A 21,715-nucleotide genomic window follows, 5' to 3' on the forward strand; every position below is an offset into this window, starting at 1 on the left:
TCAAATTTCTATCCCATTCCCTAGTTTGCTCTGTTGCTTAGCTTTCACACTCCCATCCTTTCAAACCCACTCCATGACCCCCTTCCCCCAGCCCATCATTGTTTCTCTCGCCCATTTCACCAATGAAACCCATTAATCACAGTGCTGTGACAATGTATACACTGTAGAAGAATGTCATCATAAAACTTAGCAACAATTTCATTACATTGTCAACCTATGTTTGCATATGCTGATATACATCCACCTGAGAATAAAACATTCTAAAGTAAATACTCTCTTAACTACTTCTCTACAACCTCTGAATTGGGAAAGTACCAAGTATTTTAGTACCATGAAGCAACACACACATTTTTCAACTAAAATTACATCATGACAAACATTCTAGAACCTTGAGTCAAGTTATTCATTACTAAATATTAATGCTACTTGTAATCAGCATCAATTTTTCCCTTTCTGGCCTACATCCACTGCCATTACAATTAATATTTCTTTAAAAAAGTGGTTTATAATTTGTCAACACATGTTTTACAACTCTTTTGCAGTTTGGGTGTATGGAAATTTGTGTGTCTTGTGCATAAGCATCTGTTCTCTATTTGGATCATTGCTGGCACCACTTCAGGAAACCAAACTCTACAATACTGCACTTACAATTCTTATTGGTCTTGCTGTTGGATCACTTTCAGGAAGTTCAGCTTTCCATCTGATACCACAGGTACTTAAATAAAAATTATATTTGTGATGATGTACACATATCTCCAGAACTGATCTGTGAAAGAGTTAAAAACTTTAAGAAAATGTTACTATGTTACAATCTTATGAGTTCTCTTAAAAAAGAGGATTTATGAGCTATTGGCAAGTAATAGCTAATGTATTAAGTATATACAGGGTGTTTGTTTTAACTTGAGAGAGCTAAATATCTTCAAAATAAGGCATAGCATGAAAAAATGTTCTAGGTGAAAAGTTAATATGAATAAAGGGTACATTTATCTGTGATACAACTGCCACCTCCTAACCCCCCCCCCCCCCCCCCCACCTGAGTGGGTGGAATCAACATTGTATTTTCGAATGGTATCCCCCTTTTTTGTGTATTCACATTCTACACAAAAAAATCTGTGAGATTTACTCAAACCATTGTTTTCCATTCATGGTAGATGGTGCTGTAATCAGCAGATATCAAGTGTGCCTGTTTTTGCAATTAAGGACCAATTTCACTTATTATGTAAATGTAAACCTTTGTGTTCTAGCAGTTGATATTTATGTTCAAAATTTACTTTAGTGTTGCAAATTTGATTGTACAGTACAGTATGGTTAGCTGTGTCAATATGTGGTTAGAAACTACATTTAGCATGACCCAAGAGCACTGACATGGATGTAATAGTTTTGTGTTCCCATTGGGATGCTTGATATTGGTGGGTCCCTTTGCTTCTCACCATTGAGGTGATAGATTTCAATGAATATCCATGGCAGGGAGCACCTGTCACTGTCACTTCATGGACATTTTATCTCATTATGGTGGTTGTGGTTGTATTCCACCAGTATCTATCTAGTGGCCAGTGTGAGAGTTACATTGGATGGAAACACACACTGAAATCAGTCATCCTAATGGTGGGGTACAAGGGCAGCCACCAAAATAAGCATTCTGATGGTTTGGTGACTCGTCACAATAAGAAACAGGGAACTATGTTACAATACAAGTAGTTTATCTGCCAGAAATGTCAATGTCTACCCATATTATTTGTACTGTACAGTAACATTTTCAACTCTCAGGTAACATTTGAACATCAGTATCAACCATTACAACACAAAGTTTTACATTTACATAATAAGTAACTCAAATGAGTTGTATCTTAATTGCAAAATCAGGCACACTTGATATCCATTGATTGAAGTTTCATCTACCAAAAATGTAAAACAATAGTTTGAGTAAACCATAAATATTTTTTGGCATAGAATCCAAGTATGTAATAAAAATTGGGGTTCCCATTTCAAAATACAAAGTTGACCCTGCCCAGACAGGAGGGACTGTTAGGAGGTGGCCAGCTGTAGCACATATAGGTGCCCTCTTATCTAATATTGATTTTGCACCTCGAATATGTTTTTGTACAGTGCATCATTTTCAAGATATTCAGTTGTCTCATGTTAAAACAAACACCCTGTAGGCAGATAAACAATTATTAACAGCTGATATCAATTAAAGTGTTATATTATGCTTATAAAATCTTATATGATCTGTATAATACTATATCCAACATTATATTAGTATTTAATTACAACTGTACCTTATTCTTTATATGTGTGGAATTTATTTTTGACTTATAAAGTTTGTTTGTATATAACATTTGAAGCAGTTTATTTGGTGACATGAAAAAAGATCTTGTTTGCTTCATTAACATGAATGAGGGCCACATAGAGCTGGCCTTGTGAAAAGCAACTAACTCTAAGGTCCATGCCTGCAACACACAGCATCTGGCCTTGTGCTTTGCTTATCGCCATGGCATAATATAAGCTGACTGGGAAAAATACATATTTAAAGAGAAATGGTAAACTGTTAGGAATGAGAGAAATTTGGGGTCGAAAAACTTGATTGCCTGCATCTCTTCCCATCAGAATTTCCACTTCTATGGTCTTTTGTTGGAAAGAAGTAACTTTAAGCCTCTGTCAGTGAAGGGTTCTGAGTAGTAAGATAATGCATGATGCTCTCAATCAAAGTTATTTCACACCTCACTTTTGAAAGGAATTACTAAAGAATGAGTTAAAGACTGTTTTCTCGAGCCCCAGCAAGTCTGATCTCATGATCTTCATTGGAGTCTTGAGACCACGAAGTTCTCAGTTTTTAGCCATTGTGGTGTATTCAGAAAGTCTCATCAATTTTCTAGGCATTTTTATTAAAAAAAAATCAAAATGTAATGAGTAAGCACACAAATCGTAAAGCAAACTTAATAAATTTGTTTTTCCTATTGAAGACTATAAATAAAAACTAAAAAAAAAACAGCATAGCAATGTCATTAACCTTTTTATACACAATGAAAAATCCATATACACTAACAAAGTAAACTCAGTGTTCGTTTGTTTGGATAGGTTCAGTAAATATCCTGTTTGCAGCACCCTGCATTCATATACCACATATTTTGCTTTAATAATATTGATAATCTTTGTAGGTATTCCATATTCTTTCAAGGTATGCAACATGATTTTCCTGTTAAGAGAGTCAAATGCCTTCTCAAAATCAATATACATAAGATAGAGTGTATTCTGCCATTCTGTGCTCTGCTCAGATATTATATATAAGGTGTTGACACCTTTGGTGTCCTCTGAACCCAGCTTGCTTTTTCGTAGTCATGTCTTCTCAGAATCCTAAATACCATTTACCATTAATCTACAGAGTAATTTACTTGGTACAGATGTGAGAGTGATGCCTCACCATTTATTACAGTTGGTGGTATCCCTTTTCTTGGGTAACTTAATAATCAGTTCCTCTTTCCAATCCTTTGGTAGTTTCTTTTCTGTCCATATCTTCTCAAACCATGGATGCAAGAGGTTTATGGTGGTCTCAATGTCTGCTTTAAGCACTTCAGGTGCAATATTATCCATTCCTGGAGCCTTACCATTCTTTATCTGTCTGAGGATTATTTTGATTTCAGCCTTAGCTGATAAATTTACATTGGTTCTGTCATTGGCATATGGTGCATTCCATTGTCTCACCCCTCTTCAGGTTGCTCTCTATTAAGAACACAGGAAAAATGTTTTCCCCATCTTCTAAGTTGGTCTTCAGTCATCAACAATCCACCGTCCTAACATTTCACTGGTCTGTTAGAGTTGAAGCTTCTTTTTTCCCCACAACATTCTATTGATGCTGTATAGTTCCTTAGCATCACATCTCACTGAACCGGTCTCTGCTCTCAGAGTTTCTTCATTGATCCACTTTTTCTTACCATACTTCACACTTCTCTTTATTAGCAAGTTGGTACTGTGTACTTGGCTTGTATTCAAGCTATCTGTCACCTTGTTTTACTCACATTCCATTTTTCCTTAACCTCTTTTCTATAAATGATCAAATTCTGCCTACTCTCAAACACCAAGTCTTTTTTGGCATGGTTTTTAAAGAAAAGGACCTGTTCATTCACACTACAAAAGATGTTCTTCATCTTGGACATTGTATTGTAAACATTATTTTCATCATTTTCCTATGTTTCTTGGAGTGTCTCACTTTGGTTCCTTGCCTTAATACAGAATTCTTCTTCTTTTGCTGTTATTTTAAGTTTTCTCACATCATAATTTTTGTTCTGTTTACGGCCATGATTTCCAGTCTAAAATTTGCAAAAATGAGGTGATGACCACTACCAACATCCATCAGTGAGCTAATGTTTTTGCTCAGTGCTGCATGATCAGTTTTATTTGCCATTCTGTGGTCCAGGGATGCCCATGTAATGTTATGACAATTTTTGTGTGTAAATACTGTACCTTCAATCACCAAATCATTACCATCACAGAAATCTGAAAATAAAATTAACGTTAAGAAAATATAAAGTTTTGCTTACAGCATAAAAGGTATTGTTATTTAAAATGTTCAATACCTTTTGAGATTACCAGATTTGTTTGAAAACTGAATGTAATATACATGGCACATGGCACAAACAGTATTTTAATGTTCATAAGTAATATAATTTGACATTGAATCTCTTATCCATACCTAGGAAGTGTATATATCTTTATGCACAATGAACAGAAAATAACAGTAATAGCTTTCACAAAAGGGAGTAAAAGGATACAGTTGGTATTATTAATTACCCAAAAGTAAAAGAACTACCACATATCACTCATAGAAAAATAATTATGAGGCATTGTTAAATGAAATGACAAAGAGACAAATATTTTATGATTGTCTAATGTATGAACACAGCAAAATTTATGAATGATTAGTAAATAAATAATTTTTTTTAAGAATTATACCCTGCTCTTGTGGACATACTTTTAAAAATTCTTGATGCCATAAATATTCTAAAAATACCACCGTTAACTAAACTCATTTTTAAGCAAGAATTCACATGGTTACTAAAGTAAAGTCAAGATTGGATTAAAACATTCTTTTTCTCATAACATAATTTGAGATATCTGCCTTTCATTCAGATCTTATCACCATTTTCTTTTCAGCTCCAAAGAGAGTTATGTCACTAATTTATGCAGACGATGTAAACACCATATGTAACTGCCGATGTTAATATATACATTCCAGTTGTGGATCTAGCAGTTTAAATGAAACTGAATTAGTTGCACTGTAATATGCAATGTTGTAAACTCTTCTTGAGGGCCATACACTTTCCTACAATAATTACAGAAGTAATAAACGACATCAATGGCAGAAATTATATTTAAAAATAGTATGACACAAATATAGACAAGGTGCTTTAACTGGATGAGAATTATGCTTACCTCTGTTTAATTTCTATTATGATTTGCTCAATTGTGTAATAGAGCAAAATGGAGAACCAGTAATGAAGAACTAAATTTTTTGTTAAAAAACAGCCATGAAAACACTTGAAAAAAATTTAGTCACCTCCAGAAGACATTACACTAATACCATGTTATACCATTTCTATGCACGATAAGTATGCCATAACAAAGTGAAGTCACTCATTGATTATTAGATCCCATATAAGTACCAAATTGTGGGGATTACGATTACTTAGTTTCACCTTCTCTTCCATATTGCATCAGACATGGGGTACAATCAAATAATTTAGTGTTCCAGTGTGCCTGAGTGTTCATCAAAAAAGAACGTATGCTTGCAACCATGTGAACACAGTTGTTGTCACCTGAGAAGACAGGAGTATCCACAGCATACTCACTGTGAAGATGAAGAAGAGCATACCATACATGACACAGTATATCCCGAAACATGAGAGATACATCTTATTTTATTTTGTTGTAATCAATTACTCAAAAACATTTATCTTAGTATTACAACCTCCAAAAAATGTTACAAAGCACAGACAATTTTTTTTATTTCTTTAATTTACAAATTTCACAGAAATTTCCTGTGTAAGGGAAATGCAATATTGCATGCCCATTTTAATGTCCCACACATGATATGACTTTAATTGTTTCTGAGTCATTTTGAAGTGTACATTTGTGTAGAGTGGCCCACACACATTGTATCGGGTTTAGGTGCTCCAAGGTGGATGGATGAACTGTGACAGTGGAAACAAAATTAGTGACATACAAATAAACACTTTATTGTTATTGTGCTGTGATACTTAGCTAATGTAGTACAGTAACTCGTTGGATGTGCTTGTGGACAGATACAACTAAGCAGTGGCCTGTTAAGGCATGCATTACTGAATACAATGTCAACAAGACTATGTCTGTCTTCAGCGCCACACTACCAATCACTGTAGTAAACACTTGTCCCTATGTGAAGGCTATAGGTGACTCCACATGTCCACTTGTACACTAAGTCTTGCAGGCCGATCTCCACTATGAACTGTAGCTACAACCAGCATCCCTGGAACTCCGGACAAGAACTGTTGACTGTCATATGCCAACACTGAACATAACAGCCCCCCTCCCCCCACCCCCCACACTCCCCACCAGTTGTTTCCTATGTTCCTATGGCTGCCACTTATCACAATGCAGAAGTCCATTGCATTGGTGGTGGCATAGAGATTGCTGATCGGGCCATGTTTGTGGTTGGCAGCAAACTTCAAAGTTCCACCCATGACACTACTCAGAAACTGTCTCAGTGTGCCAGCTCTGACTGAGTCCGGCGGTGGGAACACAACACATTTCTTTGCCACTGTATTTAAAGGTTCTGTTCCATATGTCCATGTATTCCTGTGTCAGAAAACACAGCCTTTTGCTGTGACAATGAAAATACACTGCTGGCCATAAAATTGCAACACCATGAATGTGGCACACAACAAATGTCAATTTGGATTGAAGTATACTATGTGCTTAGTTGTGACAATGATTTGCAATTTAGTGCAACTGTACCAGTGATTTGAAGTAATATACATGTTGTATATAAGGGAAGATTATGCAGCATATTTCTCATTCTGGAATAAAATTTAAATGTCTGTTGTTTATGAGAAGATTGTGTCATGTTTGATGTAAGAAGGAGAAATGTCTACCAGCACATCTTAAAAATCAACACTGACAGAATGATGTCCTGTCAAAACTGTGGTTTATCATTTCACTACCCTGATGCTCACATTGGTCAGGATCCTCTGACTGTCATGTGAATATGGATTGAACAGGTTCAGGAGGACTTAACTCAATGCTACACAAGATTGCAGTCACCCTTATGATTATTGCCCAGGAGAACAGATGTATTGTTTGCTCAGCCACATAGGATCATGCAGGCGCATCATATACCTCAAGTCAGAAAACAGGCTTATTTGTAGCAAGAAACGTATCCACATCAACAATGTGATGGTGCCTAGTGCACTGAGGATTCTCAGCATGATGTCCATTGTTGACGGTTCCCTTCATGTGACAGTAGAGACAGACATGCTGACAGTGATGTGTGCAATAACAAAGTTGGACACAGAAGTGGCACCATGCCATCTTTTCAGGTAAATCACAGTTCTGTGTACAGCATCACAATGGCTGTATCCATGGGTGGAGGCTTTAAAGAGAAAAAATGTTACTAGACCACATTCATCTTCATTACAGGAAACAGGTATTGTGCATATACAGTATGGTAGAAAGAATACATGATTAAATTTTTAGGTGATTTTGGAGCTATACAGGGTGTAGCATTTTGTTTATAGAGCTGAACCCTCTAACAGTAACAAAAGCTCTAACCCGAATAGCCAGCAGGTTGTACTGAGCTTATATGAAATTGGTACATAATTCCATGATGCTCCAATTCTTTGCCAGAGTTTATCAGTTATAGTTTACCTGGCACAGTAATTGGAGTGCCGCTGGCTACACAGTGTGATCTCCTCTAGTTCGCATATTTGGGCATTTGGACTGTATCTGTTACATTTCTGGTATGTTAGGGCTGGTGGATGTACCCTGTGTTTGGTGTCTCCACAATCTTATTTTTCAAAAAGGTAATGCGTTACTGCTCATTACCCATACTATCCTGGTCTACCTTGATAGAGAGAGTGTTCAGCTGCTGCCTAGCTGAAACATCATCCAACAAAAACATTTAGTCACGGATTGTCGAGAGACAGTCACACCACCTCTCAACAGCCTCTGCAGTTGATGAACTCTGACATAGAGTTGGAACAGTGTGAAACCTCTTTCATACAAACTCAATTCAGCTGGATGACTAGCTGAATTTGAGCCATTGTCAAAGGGTACAGCTCTATGTACTAAATTCCATAGCCTGTATACCCCAAACCACTGACAAAATGAATTGTTTGTTCTTCCCTAGTACACTTTATACACAACACAAGAAAAATTTTTTGTTCACAATCCTTCCTGGTGTTGCATTTTTAATGGCCAAAAACTCAGTATAATAAAAAAATTACATTTCATTACAAGGTGTACAAATATCTCTTATTGAAATTCCCCAAATATATTACTTAATGTTGTGGTGATATTTTGAATCATGTACAGCTAGCTGTTTGAACCATTAAAATCAATACATTTAACATATGGTATTTTCTGAATTCCTCTGAGTAAAATTTTCCTTTTTTTAGAAAGTAAAAAACAATTCAGTATGTTTTGAATATTGAGGAAAATTAAAACCAATAAGGCAGAGCCACATTGTTCCTTTCCAGGGATGTGAGTACAAAATGTGAGGACACCAGCACCTGTGACTGTCACTATAAAAGGCATTCTTAGAATTTTCAGATTTTGTTGCATTACTTTAACATAGTGGTTGGTGAAGGAAGCCATGACTTACCACATACACCACACAACAGTTCACATGGTTCAGAGGTAAGTATGCCTTATGCCAGTTTCTTAGAATGAATAGTGTGCATCTTTGAGGTTGGCAAAAGACCACCAGACCCAAAAATTTCCTGTTAAATCTATTTTATATTTCTGCAATAACTTTACTGTCTGGTTGTTGTGGTAAGAGATGGCTGACTTCACTGTAGTACACAAATTTATAAAATTTTAAATGTTATGTTCAAATCTTGTAGCCAGATGTCTTTAATAGATGGTGTTTTTACTCTATGCTTGTACCTTATCCCCAGCAACACTTGTGGCTGGCTTTACTGTCTTACTCTGCATCAGCATAAGAACAGTACAGTTCATATTTACTGATTGATGCTCTCAGTGACAGAAACAACAGATTGTGATGCTCACAGTTTATGAGCATAATGTCTAAATTTAATGCCAAACCAAATTGTGTATCAATTTGATAGCTTTGTTTATTTCCATTGCTGTATAGTGTTCCTGAGTGTGAAATATTTCAGATCTCAACTCTCTTATGTAGTTCCAGACATCAGAACAACACAAGTCTTTGAACAAACATGTGACACTGTCAGACAGATAGAGTGTAAAAATAAATTACCAGCACCTAGTAGCAAACTTGTATGTGTGTAGGAGTTGTATACTTAATACAGCTGTGGATACTGTTTCACGTTGCTGGGTGTAAAGGAGGCTGTTACAACTGATGTGAGAAAATTGTCAACAATGTGTTCTGTAACTAATTTCTATCACACATCGATGGTTGCATTTCATTCATTGCTATTACACATGTTACTTTTCCTATCCCATACTCACTAATCAGCAGCCAAGTCTAAAGCTGGCTACTGTAAACAGTGAGCTGTTTGATCAGCTACTAACATATACACTAGCCAGCAGTCAATCCCACATCACAGTCAGTGCAAGTCTTCACCGAGTATTTTACTGAATGAATTGCAGAGAATTTCTATGAATAGAGATTGCAGTTTTAGTGTTATATATTTTTCTTCAACTGTAACATATTAAACAAAATATCAAACTTAGAAATAAAATGATTACTGTTTCACCTGGTAAGTGATTTCATAAGCAATTAGCACAATGTGCAGTAATTGTTAAATTCTCATAACTCAAGAACTGCTACAAAGAGAAGTAGGGCCTGTGATGCACCTCCAGATAAATATCACTGTTGCATCACTGTCTCAATTGTGTATGTTAGTTATCATCCAGTGTTCAAATACTTCATAAACTATACAAAACTAAAGCTATCTTCAACTCTTAAGTTTGGTTTGAACACTACAGTTCTTTACTAGGTTGGTCCTATTGAAAGGGCATGGCTGGCTTCCTTTCCCATCCTTTCCTATTCCGATGGGACCAATGACCTCACTGTTTGGTCCCCTCCCCTCAAACCAACCAAGCAACCTATTAGAGGTGAAATTCCCCTCCCTTCCTCCAACTTTCAGACTGATTTACCCTATCAGTTTTGAGTGCTGTGTAGCACACTGAATTCTTAATAATTGTATATATAAATCACAATACTAATATCAATGGAAATAACATTCATGCATAAATGTTAAAAAGTTATTCTTCAGTATAATGGAAGTGTTTCAGCCAGTGAATGGAATCTTGGATAGATGTAGGATTCACAAATTTTTGCTGCACGTAGAAAGATCCCAGTAGATTTCTTGTTACTTCCTAATTCTTTCAATAATCATAAATTACATCTGTCAGATGATTTATTTATTTACATTTTTTGCATGTAGGCCCTCAAGCTGATGACTAGCAAACATCAAACATAGATTAATATAGATAACACTTACTTACAGTGGTGGTACATACATTCATCTTAATATTCTATTATGTGTTCCAACAAGGAGCATGTAGATTAGAATTCACTGAGTAAATATAACCATTCATTTTCTAGGAAGTCTTTTAACTCCCTGTGGAATAGGTTTGGTTCACAAGTTTTCAAAGCATGTGGCAGCTTGTTGAACCATATCTGCCCATTAATACAAGGACTATTGTCAGTTATTTTTGCCTGAAGTAGTTACCCTTACTTCTAGTATCATAATTATCTGTATCACTGCACTTATTTACTTTGTTTTTTCTATTCAGAATAAGTATAATAAGTTTATACAAATACAAGGAATATACTGTTAGATATGGTGTTTATGTAGGACAAAGGTTTCACAACAGGATTCTCTGGACTTAAGTCCGTGCATTAACATAATGGTTGTTTTCTGTAATACTAATATTCTGTTCAAATGCAGGTCTGCTGCAGAACCCCACAGTTCAATACCATAATTAAGAAATAGATAAACTATTCCATAGAAAACAATTTTTAGTGTTTGACTTGAGGCTATTTTTTCCAACTGACTTATCAGATACAAGCTACTGCTGCTTTTCTCATGTGCAGAAGTAGTGCAGTTTACCCAATGGAGATTTTTGTCCAGGTGGACACCAAGAAATTTAATGTTATCTGTTTCTTCTGATGTAATACCACAAATATTGTTTATTTCAGCCTCATGAAAATCAGTTGTTTTATATGTTAATAGCTGAGATTTACTGATGTTGGTGTTTAGAGCCCCGTGTAGAAAATGTGTGGTTACTTCTGTCACACCCTTAGTTGCAGCTGAGTGTAATGTCTCCAAGTTTTTTTCATAAAATAAGAGGGAGATGTCATCAGCGTAGGTTACTGGATGTGAGTTGAAGAGTTGTGTCATTTCGTTGACATAAACCAAGAAGAGAAAGGAACCAAGGATCAATTCCTGCAATACCCCCTGCATTATTATACCTCTAGAAGACTGGAAATCTATTACTTTATTATCTATTTTACATGAAAGTTTAGTACACTGTTTATGATTTGTCAAGTATGTGGTCAGTAGTTGTATAGATGATGTTGTAAGCCTTTAATTTCTTAATGAGCAACCCATGGTTGACTGAGTTGAAGGCTTTGGAAAGATCTAAGAATATGCCTGCTGTCTTCATACCTTGATCTAGGAGGGTTGGTTGGTTGGTTGGTTGGTTGGTTTGGGGAAGGAGACCAGACAGCGAGGTCATCGGTCTCATCGGATTAGGGAAGGACGGGGAAGGAAGTCGGCCGTGCCCTTTGAAAGGAACCATCCCGGCATTTGCCTGGAGCGATTTAGGGAAATCACGGAAAACCTAAATCAGGATGGCCGGACGCGGGATTGAACCGTCGTCCTCCCGAATGCGAGTCCAGTGTCTAACCACTGCGCCACCTCGCTCGGTATCTAGGAGGGTTTACACTTTATGGAGAAATACAGCAACTGCAGTAGTTGTGCAGTGATGTTCTTTGTAAAATCAGCAGAGAGCTGAGAAAGGATAACCATTTCAGAAACCTTACTAAAGGTAGGGATCAGTGATATTGCATGGTAGTTTGAAACCTCCTTTGTACTCCCCTTCTCATGCACTGGTTTAACAATGCTTATTTTTAGATTACTAGGATAAGTGCTTTCTCTAGTACTACAATTTATGAGGTATGTTAGTGGATCAACTATTTCTTTTATGCATTTTTTAACTACTGCACCCGACATACCATCCCATTCAGCTGAATATTTGTTCTTTAATTTGAGGATGATCTAGCTTATATTATTTCTTTCACCTCATCAAATTCAAAACTCACTGCTTGAGGGGTGTGATTCAGTGTCTCTCGGTACATTTCTAAAGTGTGTGTTGGATTTCCTGTTGATGACATGAAATGTTTGTTAAAAAAGTTACATAATGCTTTTGGTTCTTTTATAATATTACAATCCTGTATAATGCATCAAAATACAAGATACAATAACAAAGAAATCTGACCCTACAGTTTTCTGTTTACCATATATTCATTCATTGAGAAGACCAATTGGTTTGGATATCTGACTGCAGATAATTAACCAACTATGTCTTGTTAGTTGTCTGACCTTCAGTTTGGTTAAAACCTTTGTTATTATCTCTGGTACTCTTACTTCTTGACATTAATGTTATCTAGTAATTCCTTCAGTTTCTTTATTTGTTGTTAAAAATACAGTTTCTTTTATAGTGCAGTCATCTTTTTTATGTACAGCATGTTATAGGTGACTGTGTACTGTGCATTAACAGTAATTCATTTATCACTGTAATATTCCAGAATGGAGAAAGTTAATTTCCACTGCACTGGGAAACTTGGCTGCAAGGCAAATTACACAATCCAAGATTATTCTTGTACCTTTATGCACTAACTGAACCCCCTAAACCAGTTACTGAAGCACTCTGTATCTAGTTATGTTTTCTACATCATATTGTATTAAATTACCTAATTTGCATATTTATGTCTAAAACTATTGCTTGGGTGTACCTTATCTTCCCTCAGCATTTTTATTGGAGCAATTCTGTCATATGATAGTGAGTGAGAGTAGAAAAGAGGTGGGGGGAGGGATGGGGGTTGGAGACGGGTGGCTGACAGGGCATCAGGTGTGCTAGATAGGAATGCTGAGGGGGGGAGGGGAGAGGAAGCAGTAGGTGCACAGGACAAGGATGCAACCAGAGCTGACGAGTTTGTGCAGCACACAGTGATGATAATACGGAGAAGTGGATTGGGAAGGGGAGATAGAACAGAGAAAGGGGAGAGTGTTGAGAAGAGGGTACAGGTGTACAGGTACAGGATATTGCCGAGATCCCCCCCCCCCACCAGGAATACAGAAAGAAGGACCCATTGCAAGGATAACTCCTCAGCTCAATGTGCCACCTTCCATCTCTCTGATGGCTCCATTCATACTTCTATTTATATAAAGCCCACTAACCATCAACAATACCTGGCAGCTGTCTTCCCTTACATGCCAAAAAAATTGCTCTTGTGTAGGCTGGTCATCTTTGAATGGCATATCTGCAGTGATCAGAATCCCTTTGCCAAGGCCTCACAAAGGCCTTCACAGACAGGTATTCTCACAAAATCTAGTCTACAGACAGCTTTCCTGTGCTGCATCCTCACACACCCCTAACCCTCCTACCATCCCCAAGAACCTGCTGCAAAGGAGCAGCCCTTCATCACATAATACCATCCTGGACTATCATCATTCTCAGAAATGAGGGACATACTACCCACAATCCTTCCTACACCTCCTAAAGTGATATTATTTTGCTTAAACAACCTACACAATATCCTGGCCCATCCCTAGGCCTCTCCCACTCCTAACCCCTTGTCACATCAGTCACATCCCTGCAGAAGACCCTCAAGCAATACCTACCTGATTAACCTACCCAGAAAACCTACTCCATTCCTATTAGGCCTATCCCATCCCATCAGTGACAGCAACCATGTAATATAATAGTTCTTCTGCAATTTCTGCACAGCATTTTATGTGGGCATTAAACCAACCATCCGTCCACCCACTGAAGGGCCACATCCAAACTGAGTCCAAGAGCAGCGTTGACCACCTAGTGGTGGAACATGCTGCTGAACACAATATGCTTAATTTCAATGGCTGCTTCACAACCAGTGCCATTTGGATTCTTTCATCCCATCACCAACTTTTGTAAACTATGTAATGGGAGTTATCCTTGCAACACATTCTTTGTTCCCATAATCCTCCTGGCCTCAGTCTCCACTAACCCCCAGTACCTACACCTTCTCCTCAAAAGTCTCCCCTTCATCTGCTTTGACACCTCTTCCCAATCCACTTCCCCATATCATCATCATCATCAACATGCTGCATTAACTCACCAGCTATGGTGCCTGTGTGCTGCATTGCTATCCCTTGCACCTGCTGCTTCTCTCTCCCACATTCCTGTCTTTTACACCTGCTGCCTCCCTTCAGTCTCAGCCACCCTCCCCAGCCCTCCCTTCTGCTCCCTGCCTCTTTTCTACCCTACTGACTCCACCTGACACAATGCCTCACCCCAGTCTACCTACTGAAGTGCAGTTCTGACATTTTATATTCAGATGACACATTGTAGCTGTACATGTGTGTGTGTGTGTGTGTGTGTGTGTGTGTGTTAGTGAAGTTTTCATTCTTTCTTCCATGTCTTTCAACAAGTCAAGACTTCCTCTATTCAGTGGGTTATTCCCTTCACTCCTAAATTATATGCATTCTGCAAGAATTTTCCACATCATATTTAAAATAGGAACTGTTTATGTTTGATCAGGTTGGAAACATTATAATTCATAATGTATATTGTTAGTGTAATTAACTGATACAGTGTGCATCCTACCAATGTACATCCACTTTTTATTCATGGAACATGATATAAAATTTTTGAAAATAAATAGAGAATGGCATTCCTAATAACCTAAAAATAAATAACAAAAATGGTCAAGTAAAAATTTATTGGTATCTGGAGGAAACAAAATATTTTGCAAATGTAGAAGAGTTACAGACAACTGGCCACCGGACATGTGTTACCACCATGAATCTCAATGAAAATATCATGGATGCTAATTCACATAAAAAAAATATGTTTTCAGTAATCAGTTCTGAAGTGCAATGGAGAAAACAGAACCAAGTACACTAGATGGAAAAATAAGACAGGATGTTGAAATAGTTGCCAAGAAAAACAATCAGTTGGAAGTCTTTCCCACTACCCATGTACCATTATTGTCAAAATGCTGTTATTGACATCTTTGACAATAAATATAATATACTACTAATTACTGTCTTTTATAGTTCTGAAATCATATTGTCAAATAATTGTGAAGATAATGTACTCTCAGATAGTGTGCCACCTTGATAATAAAAGTACACTTAGCAATTAAAGTTTGGCTCTCATAAATGTTACTCAACTGAGACTGCCAGTTACACATTTATTCACCAAGCACAACAGGGTTTAAATAAAAATATAAAGAATTTGTATTTTATATGACTCTTCCATGCCATTTGATTGCTAAATCATGAAATTTTTGCTAGAAAACTGAGGTTGTGTGGAATGAAAATATAGGACAATGTTTAACAAAAGTAACACACAAATTGGTAGTAAAGAATTCATCTAGTAGATAATCTCCCTGTCTGGTGAAGTTATGAATGGACTGTCTCACAGCTGAATTACAAACATAAATTATCATCATTAATTTTGAAAGTAAATTAGGTTCTAATTATAACCAAATTTTAAATTGGATAAGAGAACCCTTTCTGCTCTGTAGGTGAATTTGTTGGAGTAATTTTAAGAATTGTACATCTAATAATTTCACATCTGTAAGTGCTCAGCACGTAAAAATGTGTGTGTGTGCATGTTCAGTTTTCTTTTTGTGATATGTAAATGAAATCATTCAAAACAAAATCTACTCTTGGGATGTCACCTATGATGTGCAGCATCAAAGGAAACATGATTTTACAAACAAAATATTGCTTAAATTTTAATTTTGTATGCCCAATTGGTAGGCCAACTGCAAACCATTCTAGTGTGATATTCGATTGTAGGATGTTTATTGTCAGCAACAGTAAAATGCCAAGAATACTCAGTTTTTCCAGTAGTGATTGAATTATGACTTAGCAAGCAGACATTGCATATATCATAGAAACATCACAGTTTTAAATTCCTACATCATACCTTCCAAGTAAATTTTTATATTCCTTACTGCTTTTTTCATGTGTTTCATGCTAAACTGTATTTCTCCAGATCAATCTGCCATATTTTAGCAAACTATGTATAATTAAATATGAAATACATCATGTGTTTTGAAAGCTGTTACAGCTCTTACATATTCTGAATACATAACAGAATTTACTAAATACTTAATTCATCAGTTACACATTTTTCTCATTTCCTGAAGTGCTAATATAAGATGTGACACTATGGTGCATATCCATAATATGTAACACTATACTGCTGGCTCATCATTTACAGTCAAAAACTTATGATCAAACCTTATTTTTAGATCTTCTGTTAACACAGAGACTTCTTTCTGTAAAGTAACTTCACTGTGTTTTTTTTTATATAAATATCTGTCTGCTGCTGACAAGTGAGATGGTAGTATCATTTTTAAATATTAAGTATAATAAATACTCTAAAATGAACCCTGTGTTACTCGATATTTACCACTCTTATTTACTAAGAAATATTTTCTATCTTTGTGGTATAATTTATTTCTGCACACAGTTGATAACCACAAAGATAAATGTTAAACAAGTTTATGACAAATCCGCAAACACCATAATTCCTTTACTAACAAATTTTGGTACTGGTATATCATATCAAAGACTATGCACAAATTTTAAAATAGCAAATAGCCTAATTTGTCATAGGATTAATTATGATCCATGTTTGTACACATTAATAGTACTTCATTGCTACATAATAATGTATCTCCTTTTTTCAGGCTTTTGAAGTTATGGGATCAGAGGATCATCCCCAGTACTTACACATTGCATTAACAGTGTGGTTGGGAATATGGGTATTCTTCCAGGTTGAAGTAATACTCAAAATTATAGAAAAGCACAAGGTTAGTTTTCTATTAGATGCAGGTTTATTACAAGGGCCTGTGATTTATTATACAGCCTCCTTGAACAAACAAACTATTAAAGTCTTAATGTAAGACTCAAGACTCCAAGACAAATGTGCTTTAGAAGGCAGTTATCATTATGGTATTTAGATCCTAAAAGCAATACCTTCAAATATTCTTGTTGTTGTTGTGGTCTTCAGTCCTGAGACTGGTTTGATGCAGCTCTCCATGCTACTCTATCCTGTGCAAGCTTCTTCATCTCCCAGTACCTACTGCAACCTACATCCTTCTGAATCTGTTTAGTGTATTCATCTCTCGGTCTCCCTCTACGATTTTTACCCTCCACGCTGCCCTCCAATACTAAATTGGTGATCCCTTGATGCCTCAGAACATGTCCTACCAACCGATCCCTTCTTCTAGTCAAGTTGTGCCACAAACTTCTCTTCTCCCCAATCCTATTCAATACCTCCTCATTAGTTACGTGATCTACCCACCTTATCTTCAGCATTCTTCTGTAGCACCACATTTCGAAAGTTTCTATTCTCTTCTTGTCCAAACTAGTTATCGTCCATGTTTCACTTCCATACATGGCTACACTCCATACAAATACTTTCAGAAATGACTTCCTGACACTTAAATCTATACTCGATGTTAACAAATTTCTCTTCTTCAGAAACGATTTCCTTGCCATTGCCAGTCTACATTTTATATCCTCTCTACTTCGACCATCATTAGTTATTTTACTCCCTAAATAGCAAAACTCCTTTACTACTTTAAGTGTCTCATTTCCTAATCTAATTCCCTCAGCATCACCCGATTTAATTTGACTACATTCCATTATCCTCGTTTTGCTTTTGTTGATGTTCATCTTATATCCTCCTTTCAAGACACTCTCCATTCCGTTCAACTGCTCTTCCAAGTCCTTTGCTGTGTCTGACAGAATTACAATGTCATCGGCGAACCTCAAAGTTTTTACTTCTTCTCCATGAATTTTAATACCTACTCCGAATTTTTCTTTTGTTTCCTTTACTGCTTGCTCAATATACAGATTGAATAACATCGGGGAGAGGCTACAACCCTGTCTCACTCCTTTCCCAACCACTGCTTCCCTTTCATGCCCCTCGACTCTTATAACTGCCATCTGATTTCTGTACAAATTGTAAATAGCCTTTCGCTCCCTGTATTTTACCCCTGCCACCTTCAGAATTTGAAAGCGAGTATTCCAGTTAACATTGTCAAAAACTTTCTCTAAGTCTACAAATGCTAGAAACGTAGGTTTGCCTTTTCTTAATCTTTCTTCTAAGATAAGTTGTAAGGTTAGTATTGCCTCACGTGTTCTTCTTATTCTTATAAAAATTTTAGTCATTTATGCCACCTAGCAGGCAAAAAAAAAAAAAAAGCAAAAGGCAATCTGTGAAAGTTTCAATACTAGTTTCCTGATAGATTCAGATAGTAAAAGTAACTGAAAATGTTCCCCAACATTTCTAGCCTGAATTCTGTAGCAAATTTTCCAACCAGTTGCACAGGCAACCAATACTCTAAAATTTTTGTAGATGAACTGTTAATCAGTGATATAAATGTTTATCCAGTGTCACTGGAGGCAGAGGTCCAATGTGGAGTGGATTGATGGCAGGGTCTGAGCAGGCACAGGGGGTTGGGGGGGGGGGGCAGGGGCAAAGGGGTTTATTTGTTACTGGAATCTCCACCATTAGGTGCATTATGGAGCCCCTTAGGCAGATAGCAGCGAGGGCTCGAAAGAAAGCCAATGTGCAATCAGTATTCCTGCCAAGGGGCCTCATGTGAGATGTGGAGGCAGCCTTGCCAGCGGCTATTGAGCATGCAGAGTTCAGTGATCTGCAAGTTGTGGCTCAGCTTGCCACCAACGATTTCTGTCGTATGGGTTCTGAGGCCATCCACAGTTTATACAGGTAGTTGGCTGAAGTGGAAAAGGCTGCTGGCCTCATGCATGGGATGCAAGCAGAACTCACAATTTGCAGTATTGTTCCAAGAGTTGATTAGGGTCCTTTGGTTTAGAGCCAAGTGGAAGGTCTCAGTCAAATGATTTGTTGACCCTGCAATGGTCTTGGCTGCAGATTTATAGAGCTTCATTATCAGTTGGGGATTTATAGGACTCCCTTGATAGATCAGGAGTGCACTACGCAAAGGAAGCAGATACTCATGTAGTAGAGTACTTGTGGAGTGCACATGAGAGTTTTTTAGGCTAGGTGGTAGTTTGAGGTACTCTGATGAACACTCGCCAGTTGATATGCTGGAAGGGAAGTCAGACCACATTCAGAGTAAAGACCCTTCAACTGTCAAAGTTTTATCAGTAAATTGTCAAAGTATTTGTAAATAAATTCCTGAATTTACTGCCCTCCAGGAAAGTTTTCAACTTCAGATTATTCTCGGGCTGAGATATTTAGCAAGCCATGGAACATGTATTGGAAAGACTGATTAGCGGCCCTAGTAGAGGGTGTGTTCATTGTAGTTGACAAAAATATTGTCCCTATTGAGGTCAAACTCGAATGTGACAGTGAAGTTATTTGGTCATGTATAATAGGAGTAGGTGAAACCAAGTTAATTGTTGGGTGTTTTTACCAGTCATCCAATTCTTCTGTGACAGTTTTGTAGTCATTCAAAGAAAGTCTATAGTCAGCGGCACATAAATAACCAGATCATGCAGTACTAGTTGGAGGCAACTTTAACCTACCGAGTATAGACTGGATTGTCTATGAATTGATTGCAGGGATACAGATAGACAGTTACCATTAAACTGTCTTCAGCAGCTAGTTCAGCAGCCCACACACAATTATGTTAGACTTTGTAGCTACAAATAGGCCAGACCTTATCAACAAAGTCATTATAGAAATGGGTGTAGTGTTCGTGATGTCATTATAGCAATGATGATTACAAAAGTTATTAAATCAGTTAAGAAAGCTAGGAGAGTGTTTCTGCTAGAAAGAGCAGATAAGCAGTTGTTAGTATCTCACTTAGACAGTGAACTGACATCATGTAGATCTAGTAAGATGGATATGGAGGAATTATGGACAAAGTTTAAGCAGATTGTAAATCATGGTCTGGAGAAACATGTGCCAGTAGGTGAATTATGGATGGAAAAGACCCACAATGATTTAATAACAAAATTTGGAAAACTCTGAGGAAACAGAGGCTGTTGCACTCTTGATTCAAAAGAAAATGTGGAAATGATGGCAAGCAAAGGTTAGTAAATGTTCATAATCTGTGAAAAGATCCATGTGCAAAGCATACAACAACCGCCACCATCATATTTTAGCAAAAGATCTGGCAGAGAGCTCATGAAAATTCTGATCCTATGTGAAATCGTTAAGTGGGTCTAAGGCTTCTATCTAGTCACTTGTTGACCAGTCTGGTGTGCCAGTTGAAAATATCAAAACAAAAGCCCAAGTTTCGAATTTCATGTTCAAGAAATCATTCATGCAGGAGAGTTGTACAAACATACTGTAATTTGACCATCAAACAGACTCCTGCATCGACAGCATAGTAATAAGCATCCCTGGCATAGAGAAACAACTGGAAGAGTTGAAAACAAGTATGTCACCAGGTCTGGATGGAATCCAAATTTGGTTTCTCAAAGAGTACTCTACAGTGTTGGCCCCTTACCTATCTTGCATTTATCACAAATCTCTCACTCACCACAAAGTCCCAAGCAACTGGAAAAAGGTGCAGGGGATTCCAGTATATAAGAAGGGCAAAAGAATGGACCCACAATATTGCAGACCAATATCCCTAACATCAGTTTGCTGCGGTATCTGTGAATATATTCTCAGTTTGAATACAGCAAATGTTCTTGAGACTGAGAAGCTTACATTCATGAATCACCATGGTTTTATAAAGCATCGCTCATGCAATACTCAACTTGCCCTTTTCTCCCATGATATACTGTGAAATATGGATGAACAACAACAGGCAGATTCCATATTTCTAGATTTCAAGAAAGCATTTGACATGGTGCCCCACTGCAGGCTGTTAAAGAAGATATGAGCATATGGAAGAGGTTCACAGATATGTGAGTGGCCTGAAGACTTCTTAAGTTATAGAACATAGTATGTTGTCCTTGATAGCAAGTGTTCATCAAAGACAAGGGTATCATGAGGAGTGTCCAAGAGAAGTGTGATACGACTGCTGTTATTCTCTATATACATAAATGATTCATTGGACAGGGTATGCAGCAGGCTACTCATCAGATGGTCAGTTCCAGAAGATGGATGCGAAAGCGTGAATGCTCTTAAGTGAATTTCTGAAGAGAAAAGCAAGAAAGCTATGATTAAATCAGAAGCCACAGGGATACTGCAGAAACTTAGCTCTAAAGATATTGCATTCATGGCTACAATGTCTGGTAGTGTTCTGGTAGGTTTCAGTGCAATAGAAATTGATCTGACTGAGGAACTGGACTTTGAGAAT

General features: G+C 37.1%; 1 protein-coding gene across 1 annotated transcript in view; it reads left to right on the forward strand.

The window, feature by feature from the left end:
* Positions 1 to 21,715, forward strand: part of LOC124722965 (metal cation symporter ZIP14-like) — a 214,037-nt gene that overhangs the window by 161,222 nt on the left and 31,100 nt on the right. The window contains exons 4-5 of the mRNA XM_047248134.1: positions 543 to 712; positions 17,153 to 17,275. Of these exons, the coding sequence (XP_047104090.1) occupies positions 543 to 712; positions 17,153 to 17,275 (293 nt within the window). The remainder of the gene's footprint in view (positions 1 to 542; positions 713 to 17,152; positions 17,276 to 21,715) is intronic.

This window comes from Schistocerca piceifrons, chromosome X (assembly GCF_021461385.2).
Source record: "Schistocerca piceifrons isolate TAMUIC-IGC-003096 chromosome X, iqSchPice1.1, whole genome shotgun sequence".
Classification (NCBI taxonomy): domain Eukaryota; kingdom Metazoa; phylum Arthropoda; class Insecta; order Orthoptera; family Acrididae; genus Schistocerca; species Schistocerca piceifrons.